This window comes from Lepidochelys olivacea (assembly GCF_965140295.1).
Source record: "Lepidochelys olivacea isolate rLepOli2 genome assembly, chromosome: 12".
Lineage (NCBI taxonomy): Eukaryota > Metazoa > Chordata > Testudines > Cheloniidae > Lepidochelys > Lepidochelys olivacea.
Genome location: NC_140422.1, coordinates 23,277,391 through 23,291,021, shown reverse-complemented (window position 1 = coordinate 23,291,021; position 13,631 = coordinate 23,277,391). Strand labels below are relative to the sequence as shown.

Below are 13,631 nucleotides of genomic sequence, written 5' to 3'. Positions count from 1 at the left end.
TATTTTATTTCAGGCATTTGCACAGGTTAAAAATACCAACTGCTGCTTGAGAGATTAAAATCCTGATTCACATGGAGACCAAAACTCTTGGATCAACAATGGTTCCTTAATTTGCCATTTTACACATCCATTCTGCTGCAGAGGCTGTCCATGAGTTTTACTATGAGTGTGTGGTGTTTAGGAGTTTTTTATTACTCCATTTCCATTGTAAGGGCTATATTCAATTTCAGCCTCACATCAAGAGTTACAATCTCACTGCCGGCGCCACTATAGTTATAGCTGTGTCAGCACTTTATCGTAAACCATGTCGTGTACTTTTAACGATTTGTACAGTCGTAAGATTTACTCGGGGACAAGTCATGCTCACGGCTCACCCCGCTCTTTCTGACTGTAGAAAAGTCTTGATGCCAACAGAGACAGCATTTGAATCTGGGCAGTTGGTCCCGACCAGCATCGAGAATGCTTGAGAGAGTCCCACTGAAAATCAGGCAGGGAAGAGCCAAGGACTCCACTATGAAAAACTGAACAAAAGCTGGAGAGAGGGAACCAAAACAATTGTGAGTGTCCCCTGTAGCTGTGAAGAATGAAGAGGCTCAGGAGCCCAAAGAAGCTGTTTTCAGATGGAACAAGATCGAGAACAAGTTATGCCAGAGGTAATGTTGGTTATTTTTGGTAAATGTATGCCTTTTAAAACCGTTTGTACATAGTACTACCGATGCATTTTCACCCAGTTGAAAGGAGTGACTGACACCACTGCAGTAAAGAATTAAGGACAAATTTTCAGATATGCCTCTAAAGGAGTGGATATAAAAAATTTGAGGGCTTCTACATACCTACACACATGCAAACGCATGTAGTATTTGTACACTAAAATAAGCGCATAGATGAGCAAAGACGGTAACTGCAAATGTAGGCATATTTGATTTGCAAATGGTGTGTAGCACATGGAATTGAGAGTGTGGATTTTTAAGTACCTTTGACAATTTGGCACTAGATGTTCAAATGCATGATAACATATGGTAACAGGCATATGCATGATAACATATGGTAAAGTTTTAGAATTTTCATGGAATAAATACAAACATAAGCGAAATGTTGCAGCAGGGTGAGATGTCAACAAAAATCACCCAAGAAGGTAGTTACACAACAAAATTACATTTAGAGGACGGTAGTATAAACTGACAGATGTCAGAAAGTTCAGACACTCTGACTCTCACTGTTTTACAGAAACAAGAGAGACGAACAGCATTTGGAATTCAGTTTTCTCTTTAATGCTTGCACCATTCTTGCTAAAGAACGGTGGTTAAGATGGTTAAGAGAGTTAAATGCATCAGACATGATTTTTTTTAAAATGTTAAAATATTTCCCCCTTTCATTCAAAAACTTCAAAGATCCCAAGAAGTGCACTAGGAGATTAACATAAAAATAAGAATTTGAACAATTTTATTGGCTTAGTAACTTGAGCTTAGGTAGCCACTGAAGCATGATATTTTCCCTCATCTCAAAAGGAACAAAGAAAAGGTTATTTATTTTTCCTTTACATTTTTGTCTCAGTTACAGTTTTTCCAACTATTTTTAAGCCTTTATGAACATGCAATTTATATTAAAACAAATAAAATAAAGGTTTCTTCATGGAAAATTAAATAAAATTAAATAAATCTTTAAAAGCTGGGAAAATACTAGGTCTATAGTAAGGCAAATCTCATATCTTCTATCCAGTCCGTGACACCATAATGCACAACTCGTTTGTACTTACAGAACACAACACATTTCTCCTGCAAAATGTTTAAGTTAGGGATTCTTCACTTGAAGCAATATACTAGATTTAAAAAAATCACAGTTTATTGCAGACTACAAAAAAGTTATGTGCTTTTCAAAAAGCAACAGGGCTGTATATTTTAGTTATGCAGGGTTATACGTTTCCACAAAGAGGAAGCTGAATATTTCCTGGATGATGGTATCTGTAAACCTCATTACTGCTTCAATTTTTCAGTTTCCTAGATCTTTGTAAATGGAGTTGTGATGTTTAACTATACTAGAAATAAAAATGGATTCATTTAAATTACCATTTAGTTATCAAAATGCATCTTCAACCATAAGCAAAATATGTATGAAAGTGATACTAAGAAATGATTTGAAGTTACATCTATTTTAAGCTAAAGAATGGCATTACTAGTTGTGCACTGCTGTACCAAAAGATCATTATGTTCTGAAGTACATATTTCAACTTAAATTGTCAGAAGAACATTACAATAGTGATAATATAATTTAAGGCTTAGTAGGATCAAAATGATTTTATTATAGAAAGAAATATGTTTCTGTAACAGAATTAAATACATTTATTTATAAGGTTCTTTTTGTTTGTAAAGTATTTACTCTGAAATGTAATCTTCCATCCAATTATAACTAAGTTTACTATTTTATAAATACAATTCTATGTACTTAAAATAACTTTTAGACAAAAAGACACTAAAAACTGGAGCCTTGGACACAAACCTCCCTGGCAGGTTAATGACTACAGTATATGACCTTTTAGGGGTGGAACCTAAAATGCTTACAAAGGCTAGGAAAGTAAAATAGTCTCAAAACTACCTTTTTGTTTGGCTAAATGACCTCTGACCACAGAAATATGTGGAAGGAAATATCTGACCAAACAGTATTTTTATTTTTTACTTCATGTAACTATGATTCTTTACTGGAATGCACTTTGACCAAAACCCTTACCTACTCCTAATCTTCTTACAATTTTGAATCTTCGGTTTCTTCCTGGTTTGGAAAACACAATATAAAAATAATTTGTGTCAGAGAAAAAATAAAGCACATCAATGCTGTTCTTTCACATTATGATTTGGCAAAGCCAACCAAAAGCACAGTGGGCCTAGCCCTGACCTCATTTCTTGGCTGGGACTCCCACTGGGAGTTCTGTAAAAAGATCCAGGGCAGAATATAGCCCATTAAAAGGTCAAACATCTTGACACTCAGGTGTTCATTCACCCTTCACTGCACAGTCTCAACTCCCATCACATTCAAGTGACCTGCAGGAGTTAAAGACTATTTGGATTGTGCAGCTCAGGTTAAATCTTGTGTAGTTTTAATAGAAGAGCAATTAATAACTGTGTCAGCACAATCTGGAGTTAAGGCTCCTATTCACTTCCTAACTGGAAGCTGTCCTACAGTAGTAGACAGGTCTCAGAGTACTGAGACACACCATCCTGCACCTGCTTCCCTATAAAGGAGTGGCAACGAACTTACTTTCTCCAGTCTAAAAAAAATTGCTGACTGTATTTTTTAAAATTATGTGCTTCTTCAGAAGAGGAAAACTAAAGTAGAAATGGTACATTAAAACACGGGTGAAATCCTGGCTCTTTTGGATTCAATAGCAGAGCTCCCATTCACTTCAACAGAGCCAAGATTTCACCAGATAATTTTTGTTGTTCTGTAGTGAGTCACTCCTATCTAGGCAACATCACCACATCTCCTAGTTAAATAGCTTTGCTGTTTTTAATTAAAATTTTAAAAAGCAAAAGGCACAGGGGTCTACCCAAACTACTCAGATGTCTGCACATTTTCAGTTTTGAAAATGGTACAGATCTTTTCAACTAGCATATATCTAAAAGAACAACAAAAGAATGAGCATACCATTAAAAAATCCACTAACTGCAACTCCCACTGTAGCTAATGAGAGAGTGGAAGCACTGATTAATTCTCTAGACCAGTGGTGGGCAACCTGCGGCCCGTCAGGGTAATTCGCTGGCAGGCTGCGAGACAGTTTGTTTACATTGCCCATCCGCAAGCACGGCCGGCTGCAGCTCCCAGTGGCCGCAGTTCGCCGTTCCTGGCCAATGGGAGCTGCAGGAAGCAGCGGCCAGAATGTCCCTGCAGCCTGTGCTGCTTCCTGCAGCTCTCATTGTCCAGGAACAGCGAACCGCAGCCACTGGGAGCTATCGGCGGCAGTGCCCGCGGACAGTCAATGTAAACAAACTGTCTCACGGCCTGCCAGTGGATTACCCTGAAGAGTTGCATGCAGCCCACAGGCCGCAGGTTGCCCACCACTGCTCTAGACCATGCCCTAAAATGGCATGATACTAAGAGCTTAAAAAAAGAGAAGAAAAAAAAATTCAAACTTAACAAAACCATTGTGAATATGGTAAAATATATGATAATATAAATGTGTTGCTGTAAATGGGGCTCAATGCACCCCAGTTTATCGTTTACATGGCTAATTTGTTATTATCAAGTTATGGCAGATAAAAAACCTGATTCTTCTCTGTATGCAGAATACAAAAACTTTGGTTGCAATGGATGCTTTTGGACATCTATGGCCAACAATACACTTCTGAAGGGAATGGAGAAAAAGGTGGTAGTTTTCACAAAAGAGAAAGAGGAGCCATAGGGATTTGACTTTTGCTAAATGTATTGTGTAAACATTTTTTAATTAAAACCAATAAACTAAAAAGACAACAATTTGATTTCTCTAGCTGAATACCGACAGTTGTAATTCCCTGTGACTGACGCCTACACAGACTGCCAACTGATTTCTCTCTAGCACATTAATGTCAATAGTAAGTGACTTTAAACTGAACAAACTAAAATTCCCTGATTGCAAAGTGAAAGTGAATAAATGCACAGAAGAAACAAAGGAGGATGGAAATACTCACAAATTGTGACAATAGATTCTCACTCACTCTTGGCCCCTGAACACAAACATTGGCCCATTTTTACCCCACTTGAGTTTCAGGCATATCAACAAAGACAAAATTTGTCCCACAGTCTTGTCATAGGTATTCTACTGCCTCTGGGATAAATGCACATTGGTTCTAACGGACTACGCTGAAAGCACGGATGTGTCGGTTATAATCAGTGCGCACTGCAATGTACATTTTAAAGTTACAAAATCTACAGGGCCAAAACAAAATGTCATTAGCAAACTAGTAATGATTCATCATCACTGGGATTGATTTCTGAGAGGGGAGTAGAGGACTCTAGCATTGGCACTTCCACAGAATGGCAACAAGCCGCATGAATACCCAAAGGTTCTTCCCGATAGGAATGAGGGCAACATCGCTGCTCTCCATCCACCTGAATACAAACATTCATAGGGCGGTCTGAGTAATTGGACTCCCATTTTTTTAAGGGTAATCTACGTGGCTCTTCACTCAGCGGATGACTCCTGTTTAAATTACTGTTCTCTGCGACAGTCCTTCTGGACACCGATCCTCCACGGAGTGTTTCTGTAACACTTTCAGTCAAAGGGTCTCTGAAAGCTTTTCCTGAATCCACCCTCTTGGTTTGTTTAAGCTCAGTGCTGGAGGTCTCCTCAGCCCCTGAAGATTTGTCACTGTGTCCAGTCTCAGGCTCTGCCTGTGCAGCCGTGCAAGTATTAGATAAAACACTAGAGGGTGATGGCTCTGTGGCTTCAGTCTCTGGCTGCAAAATGCTATTTCCAGCTTCTTGGAGCCCTCTAGCCTGGCCATAAGTCTCTGCCTCTGAATTAGGTCCCTCAGGGGAAGGTGAGGGATTCTGGATATTCCCTTCTGTGTGATTGATAATTCCATCACCCAGTGTTGTTTGGGAAGTGTGCGCAGGTGTTAAGAGTGGGATCTGCCCTCTCACTCGTGGCCTGTGGAACAGTCTGTTCCAGAGTCTGCCCAAGCGCCTCCGAGATGAATTTCGTCTCGATGAGTGATGTCTCATCTGTCTCCTCATTGCTGTTCGGATGTTCTGCAGCACAGATGCCTATAAAACAGAACCAAGAAACTGTAATTTCTTGATGTTTCCATTGGAGAACACTATCAAATATCTAAGACTGTCCTGCCCACTAAATTCTCCATCTGACTCTTAAGAATGCTACTCAGATGGAAAGGTTACAGTTTAAGCTTAAACTCCTGCTTAAAAATCAAGCCAAAGACTGCTCAGTCTGCATCAAACTTCTTTCCTCCAGAAATTTTTCTCACCATTTGCATTTAACAACCCCACCTCTGACCCCAGCAATCAACTCAGCATGGTTAGATGTAGGATTTGCCATACTGGACCACACTATTGGTCCACTGAATCCTGTCTCACAGGCAATGACAGGAGAACTTGATAACAGTTGATGCCTCAAACCTCCCCTCTGCTTACATAATTACAAGTGCTGTGTCAGGTCATGAAGTTATCACAATAGGGAGTGAAATGCATTTGACAGAGAGAGAGAGAAAGGCAGATATGGGAGAGTACAAAAATACAACAGAACTTTTTGTTAATAAACTTTGCATTTGTTACTAAAAATAACTCCAGAATTTTTCAGAAGACAAATGCCCACACTCCTTATTGTATTTTCTATGCAAAAGAAAGTCCTTTGTACTTTCAGATTGAAATGCTGGTCTCCTTTCTGTTTTAGTTTGATATTTGTCTATTTATTGCTATTTTGATGTAAAACTTTTTTTATCCATTTAGCTTTCAACATACTGATGAGTCCCCATCTAACTAGAAAACTTAGCTCGATCACAAAAATGTATAACTGCAATTCTTCAGTACAGAGGAAGTCAAATACATGTTGTTACAAGAGCATTTCCATAAATTAAAGTGATTTCATTGTTACTGTTGCTTCAGATTCATTCAGTCTATCCAATTTTTGATAGTTTGAATGTAGAATGAAACCATTTACTTGCGATGCATTGTAAACAGGGAAATCTTCAACTGGCGGGATAAGTCCTTGTGCAATGAGCTGCCCATAGGAAGGTGGAGCCTCACGTCGTACAAACTCTGCCTCAAGACGAGTCATCTGGGTTTCAAATGCTCTGAAACCAACAGAACCAGAGTAAAATGGGTAAGGAACCCACAAAAATTACACAGACAGACATTTCTAAAAACAGAGTCTTCTCTCCCAGTTCCCTCAGGGCTAGTGTCATCAGCCAGCAGGGCAGTACTACATTAAAATAGATGTTTTCATAACAACAGAAGTAAAGGTAACTCCACTGTAACCCTTCTCTTCACTAGGATGCTGAGAGATGCAAAAGAACCAACTGTATAGGATACCGGCATATTACTCAGTAAATATAGAGGAAGAGACAGTCAAATAGCTACTTGCCAAAATGTAGGCCATTAGCTCTCACTGCGAAAAAACAGCACAGTGACCATTTTTTAAATCCCATCAGTTTCATTGGACCCTGGCTTAGTTTTACTGTGTGTTTCAAAATTCACTTGAATGGATATTTTATTCTTTCCCCTAAAGTGACTGAAAGAAAGGCTCACCTAGTAAAGTTAGGACATTATGAACATACAAGATTTTCACCTGTATTCCCTGGTCCTTAGTGAGTAGAGTTTAAATGCACAACCCAGTGCTATCACCAACAGCAAGCCACACACAAGACTCCCAATCAGAGCAGCTGTGATGACTTTTCTGGGCACTATAACCAGACAATTATGTTCATCGCTTCCATCCTGGCAGTCTTCTTGGCCATCACAGCGCCAAGTCTCAAAGATACACAGATTTGTGCCACAGTGAAAGTTTCCTGGCTGGCATGTAAAGCAGTTCTTTTCATCTGAGCCATCTGGACAGTTCTTTTGGTTATTACATCGGTCAAGTATTGAATAACACAGTCCACTGTTTCCTTCGCATGGGTATTCATTTTTCTGGCAAGCTGGACAGTTCTCTTCATCTTTGCCATTTGGGCAGTGCCACCAACCATCACAATGCTGCTTATCTGTGAAACACTCCTCATCACTTCCACAAGGGTGTTCCCACGGAAGGCAGTAACCTTTCACCTGATAAGTTGCATTGAATCCATGGCCAGTACTCTTTGATCTGGCATGATATGAAATGGTGAGCTGACCCTTTGAGGACTCCACACTCACCAAGTGCCTGTTGTTGTGATATGAAAGAGTTTGCATTAATTTATCACCTCTCTCTCCAATGCCATCATACACCTTTACATAGTCATTGTACCCTAACTGTAAATCAAGCTGCAAGAGGACATGCCGATTATCTTGTGTGTCCACATACCAAGTGCAGCGCAGGTCTGTCCGGCTGTGATCTGCACGGAACAAATCTGGGGAAGCAAAAGACCCATAAAAATTACCCAGTCTTTTGCCACATGAAAGATCAGGGCAGTTAGCTTCATCTGAACCATCACTACAGTCTTTAACTGAATTACATCTCAACTCATTTATCAAGCACTTGGTGGAATGGGCTATGCTACATTGGAATGTTCCTGAGGGACAAATGCTAGACTGAGGCTCTGTTGGAGGGATGGTGCAGTTTCTCTCATCCGAGTTATCCCCACACTCATCCATGGAATTACACTTCCAAGTGTTGGGAATGCACTTGCCGTTTACACAATGGAATTCATCAGACTGGCAAATAGTCTGGCCTATTTTTCCTGTGGGGAGAAAAAAAATATTAAAACTTTTAGAAACATCTGATGCCATGTGTTAGTTCTAATATTTTATCCCAGTGTGCAGCCACTGACTCTTGGTCCAGCTCTCCACCAGAAGAATTCTCTAATAAAGCCAAATGGTGAAAATATACAAGCTTCTAATGACTCATCAGCATTTACAAAAGACTTTGGTCAACAGAAGCCACTTTTGTCACAGGATTTGGGGTCAGGGTGGTAAAGTATTTCTGAATAGTCCAACAAAATTCATTAAAACTGTACAGAGATTTTACCTCTGATGTAGGAAAGGCGAAATCCCTGAGCCTGTCCCGAACTCAATGTGTCTGAGTGGAAAAATATCCAGACATGATCCCGTGCAGAGATAAAGGAGGGTGGTATGGAGGATCCACATACTCTGTACTCTTCCTTCTTGGAAGAGGGGCCAATCATCAGCCAGTCTACTGCACATTTCTGAGAGTCCTCCAAGTCAAAGTTCTTAAAACTGCCAGGAGCAAAGAAAACACAAATGAAAGAGGATAAAATCTGGATTTAAGGACACAGCCTTTCACATCCCAAATATCTCATAGGAATAAGTTACACACTCATAGTGCAGTGACTGTGCAGGCAACCATGGCTGTCATCATTTTTCCATTTAGAAAATGCACCCACACCAGAGGCTCAAGGCCCATATACAAAAAACCCCACAATAATATACAAAGCTTATTGTCAAATCAATTTACATGAACACCAGGCTAAAAGAACCCCCCTGACAGGGTAAAATGATGGATTTTTAGTCGCTTGAAGTTTTTAAATCAAGACTGGATGCCTTTCTAAAAGAAATACTCTAGTCAACCACAAGTTACAGCCTGTGCTATTCAGGACAGATTAGATGATCATAATGATTCCTTCTGGCCTTAAGAACTCTGAATAAATAAAACCCTTCTTGGGCAAAGAACAATAGGGAGCTGTGTAAAGAACCCCAAAGGTATTGGGAAGGGGGAAACAACCAACTCTTTGGCCTGCGCAAAGGCAAAGGGAATGCAGAACAGTTCCTCTAATCCATTCTTTCCAGAATCACGTAAGTACTCCACAAAAATCATAACAGCCCTAGACAATACAACTTTGCCTCCTTGAGAGAGGAAGTGTTGGCCAGGACCCTGGGGCTATCCCCTTGAGAGAAAATGTGTGTGTCGCTGTCACAAAAAACACACCCAAGATACCAAAACCATGTTTTGTTTCCCTGTTGCATACTGAAATGGGATTACCCAAGGCTAGCATGTTAAAACTTAATATAATACCCCAACCACATAACATTGTAGACTGAGAATTCTTAGAAATGGAGAAAGCCTTACCAAAAAGATGGGTCACATTCTACATAGAAACTTTCATGGATATCAGAGGAAGCTCCATGAAAAGATAAATGGTAGACTACGACCTTCTGGAATTAATGTCAGAAACCTAACTCCACAATATCAGAAAACTATAAGTAAACCAAACCATTTTCTTTGGGGCAAGGAGAAGTGCAGCTGCCATGAAGATGAAAGAATTCACTCCAGCCAGGAATCTCAAACTGCAATCATCCTTCTTTTTTTATGCATACACAATATCCAAAAAAGGCCAATGACAAAGATGTATGATTAGCAAGAAAGAGGACATGGCATCAAGAGAATGGAAAGAGAGGGGGGAGTTAAAAGCACGAAACTGAAGTGAAAACAGAGAGAAGACTAGTAATATATGTGCAGTGTCCCAGAACTATCTTAGGTGACAGAGGACAAATCAGCACTGAAATGCCTTAATTCACCTTTTTCAAATCCTTTCCTTCTGTGATGTTTTCTGTCACCCTCTAGTTTGCAAGATACAACCCAAAAACTCATCATTCTCCAATACCAGTGATACTATTAAATCCTTGTAACCAATGGATTTAGTAAAGCAGATAGTGCCAGAGATTTTCACTGCCAGGATGGGAAGGCAGAATATTCACAAAAGGTAAATTAAAATGATTTCTGTCCTGTATGTCCTTCCAGAGCTTTCTTAGTGATGATGAAAGATGGATATGCAAACAAGAAAAAGCAAGAAAGAAATTGTTTAGAATGATGCAAACTGCCTATAAGTAGAAGTATTGGGATGAAACTAGCAAAGAGAAAATTATGAATAAACAACAAGAATATCTGTTAGCCTGTGAAGCAATCCATCAAGTGAGGTAGCAGAGGCTCAGTCATAAAGGGATAAAAACTCACTAGAAAAATATATTGAAGGGAACAATCCTGCATAACATGAGAGAGATGGACCCGATCACTTATTAGGTCCTTTTTATCTCTAATTTCTATGATTAATTAGAATTCTCCAGTAATGTGATTAATTAATCTTGATGATCCCCAAAATTTGTCCTTCTTGAGTCCTGCCTTACATTTAATTCTAGTAATTTAAAATGAAGAAATTTCAACAACACTATGTTTAAGGTATGCACAAAGAAAAAACACCCAGAAGAGTCAGAACTAGAGTTACCCTACACTGTCAACTTATCCTACTCTTGCCATAAGTCTATGTTCTGCAGATGATAGAGTTCTGCAATATACCAAGGGCCTGTAATTAACAGCACCTTATACTTGTAAGATGGTTTCCATGTGAGGATCTCAAGATGCATTACTAATAAAAAGTCTTTCAGTTAATTATCACAATTCTGTGAGCTAGGGAAGTATCTTTATCCTCATTTTTCGACAGAGAACATGAGATGCAGAGAGGTTAAGTGATCTTCCTCAATCCCACACAGTCAGTCAGAGGCAGCCGCAGGATAGAACCTAGGCTTTCAACTCCATGCCCCATACTTAGCCACAAGACCATCCCTCCCCTTAAATCATAGGATAAGTATACTGGTGCAGAGGCAGAATTGTATTTGTGAGCAACTATTCTTTCAAAGGGGCCATGAAGAAGCATGTCTCTTGGAAACAGCCATTCTAGCATATGGAAAGGTCAGATGCAGAACGTATTAAGTCTTCCCTTCAGCAATTTCCTTCTAAACCTTCATATCCCAAATATCAGCATCTAGCAAATTACAGTTTGGAAAAAATATTGTGGAATAAACAGTTTAAAAAACTGCCACAGGACATGTAAATTTTGGGTTTAGTTTATTACTAAATCATATAAACAAGAGATATAGTAACAAGGGTCTAACTCGTACCTGTGCTGGCAATAAAAAGAGGTAAAAGGAAAGTAATTTTCAGCCTTGAACAGTCTCCTGCAAACTGTAAAATGTGTCATTCCTTAAAGGGATATTGCTGAGAATGGAGGGTTTGCACTCCAAAAATAGTTTCCCCTTAAGCTTCCTAACAAGTTCAACTGTCTGCATGCTGGGATAGAAATAAGTTTTGCACTACCTAATTTAATTGTCGATTGAGTTGAGACCAACAAAGCTGATGTGTGTGAACTAGTACCAAGTTGTACTTTGCAACTAAATATTAGATTTTGTGTACAGATCATAATCGGTTTACTACTTAGAAAGCCGATCACAAAGGCAAGAATCTTTGCATGGGAAGTTTCTGCCACATTAATTTGCCAGACCTCCACAATTTCCAATCTTTCACCACCGGTAATGTGATCTTGTGCTGCTACCAGAGTCCATTTTTTTTTTTAAAATCCTGCCACCTATGAACCATAAGATTTACTAATCTAGAGACTTGATTCAACTGAACTCTCTCAACCTATAGTGTAATCCTTTTATCAGCAGGGTCAGCCTGGCAGTTGAATGGCTAATGATAACAAATAGAAGAGGGGAGGAGAGGCTCACACCACCAATGCGTACACATAACACAGATTCATTTCATACATTCTTAGGAAATGGACATGAAGGAAGCTAATGAATTTACAGCCCCTGAGAGAGTTTGCAGCCTTCAACTGAGCCAATAAATCACTTCTTATTTTTTCTGGTTAACTAATAAAAAGGTTAAAAGTTACTCTCTATTTCAAAGCAAGTTATCTTTTTTAAATGACTTGGGCCTCCAACTCTCCTCATTAACAGTGATACATCCCCAACGAAATCAAGAAAGGCATGGAGGGATGGGCATGACAGTGTGAAATTTGGCCTTTCCTTCTGAAATGTCTGTTTTTATTGCTGAACTTTTATAATCAATTCTAAATAAACTACAAGGTTCTACCTATTAAAAATATCCCACTAAATGACACTGGGGACATTCAATTTTTGAGGACCAAAAAAATTCTAATGTGACTTGATGGAAAGACAGCTGTAACTCTGCTTTCCTAGAATTCTGCAAGAAATAGGTAAAGCACATGTTCTTTTCACCAATATATCACATCACTAAATACTACTTTGATACACAGCAGGGATCGAGTGAGCTTACTGTAAATTACAGAATTGACGGTATAATGTATACTGTCTGCAAAATTGCTCCAAAAAGGAAGAAATGGCCAATAATGACATTTTCCCAATGACTTTCTAATATCCACACGTCACTGCGAATAACTGCATTAAACCAGCTTAACATCAACATTCATTGCAACTGCTGTAAGTTAAAAAAAACATGCTGTCTAAGAAGCCAAGGCTCTGCTGAGCTCTTTTACTGCTTGGACTTAAAGCAGCAGTGTACAGCCAAAATTTAGTTATACAATATTATGTATAAAGAATCCTCTACACCCCTTTGGAAGTGATTTAGGTGTGAACAACTACACAATAAAAATATTAAAAACCCAAACTCTTAAAAGTTGGAAAGAAAAACAAAGACTGGGTCCAGCACAAAAATGAACATGGGACAGTAACACACAAAAGGTCCAACCATTGTGATAAAAGAAGAGAGAAAAAGTTAAGTACCTAACTTGGCCCTGAAAATCCATTAAAAATCCAGAATAAATATTATGGATAGATCAGCAAAGCACTGGCTCAAAATAAAACAGAACAGCCAATTAAGCAAGAGAAGTCACTCCTATTTGGCAAACTCTCTCAGCAAGGGCAGATTGTGAACACAGCTGATGGCTTAATTGGCTCATTAAAAAAAATCCTGTTTAACTGTTTAGAGCAAGGACCTGGGACTCAGGAAGTCTTGTCTCTTTCCAGTTCAACAATCGACTTGCTGTGTAACCTCAAGTAAGACACAAACAGCCTGCCTGTCAAGGCTGAGGATAACATCTGCAATTCCAACTGAAGGCAATGGGAATGGTGGGTGTTCAGCACCTCTGGAAAATCATGCCTTAAACCTCTCCTAGAATTTGCCCCCCTCTTACAAAATGAGGATAACATTTACCTGCCTCACGTGGATGACAGGAAGC

General features: G+C 39.2%; 1 protein-coding gene across 3 annotated transcripts in view; it reads right to left on the bottom strand.

Annotated features, from left to right (window-relative positions):
• Positions 1-2,279: 2,279 nt before the first annotated feature.
• LRP3 (LDL receptor related protein 3) overlaps positions 2,280-13,631 on the bottom strand; it is a 31,507-nt gene continuing 20,155 nt past the window's right edge. For all 3 annotated transcript variants that reach the window (XM_084644899.1, XM_084644900.1, XM_084644901.1), the window contains 4 exons: positions 8,648-8,856; positions 7,274-8,360; positions 6,647-6,779; positions 2,280-5,736 (listed from right to left, as the gene is read on the bottom strand). In XM_084644899.1, the coding sequence (XP_084501025.1) occupies positions 4,921-5,736; positions 6,647-6,779; positions 7,274-8,360; positions 8,648-8,856 (2,245 nt within the window). In that variant the 3' untranslated portion in view covers positions 2,280-4,920. The remainder of the gene's footprint in view (positions 5,737-6,646; positions 6,780-7,273; positions 8,361-8,647; positions 8,857-13,631) is intronic.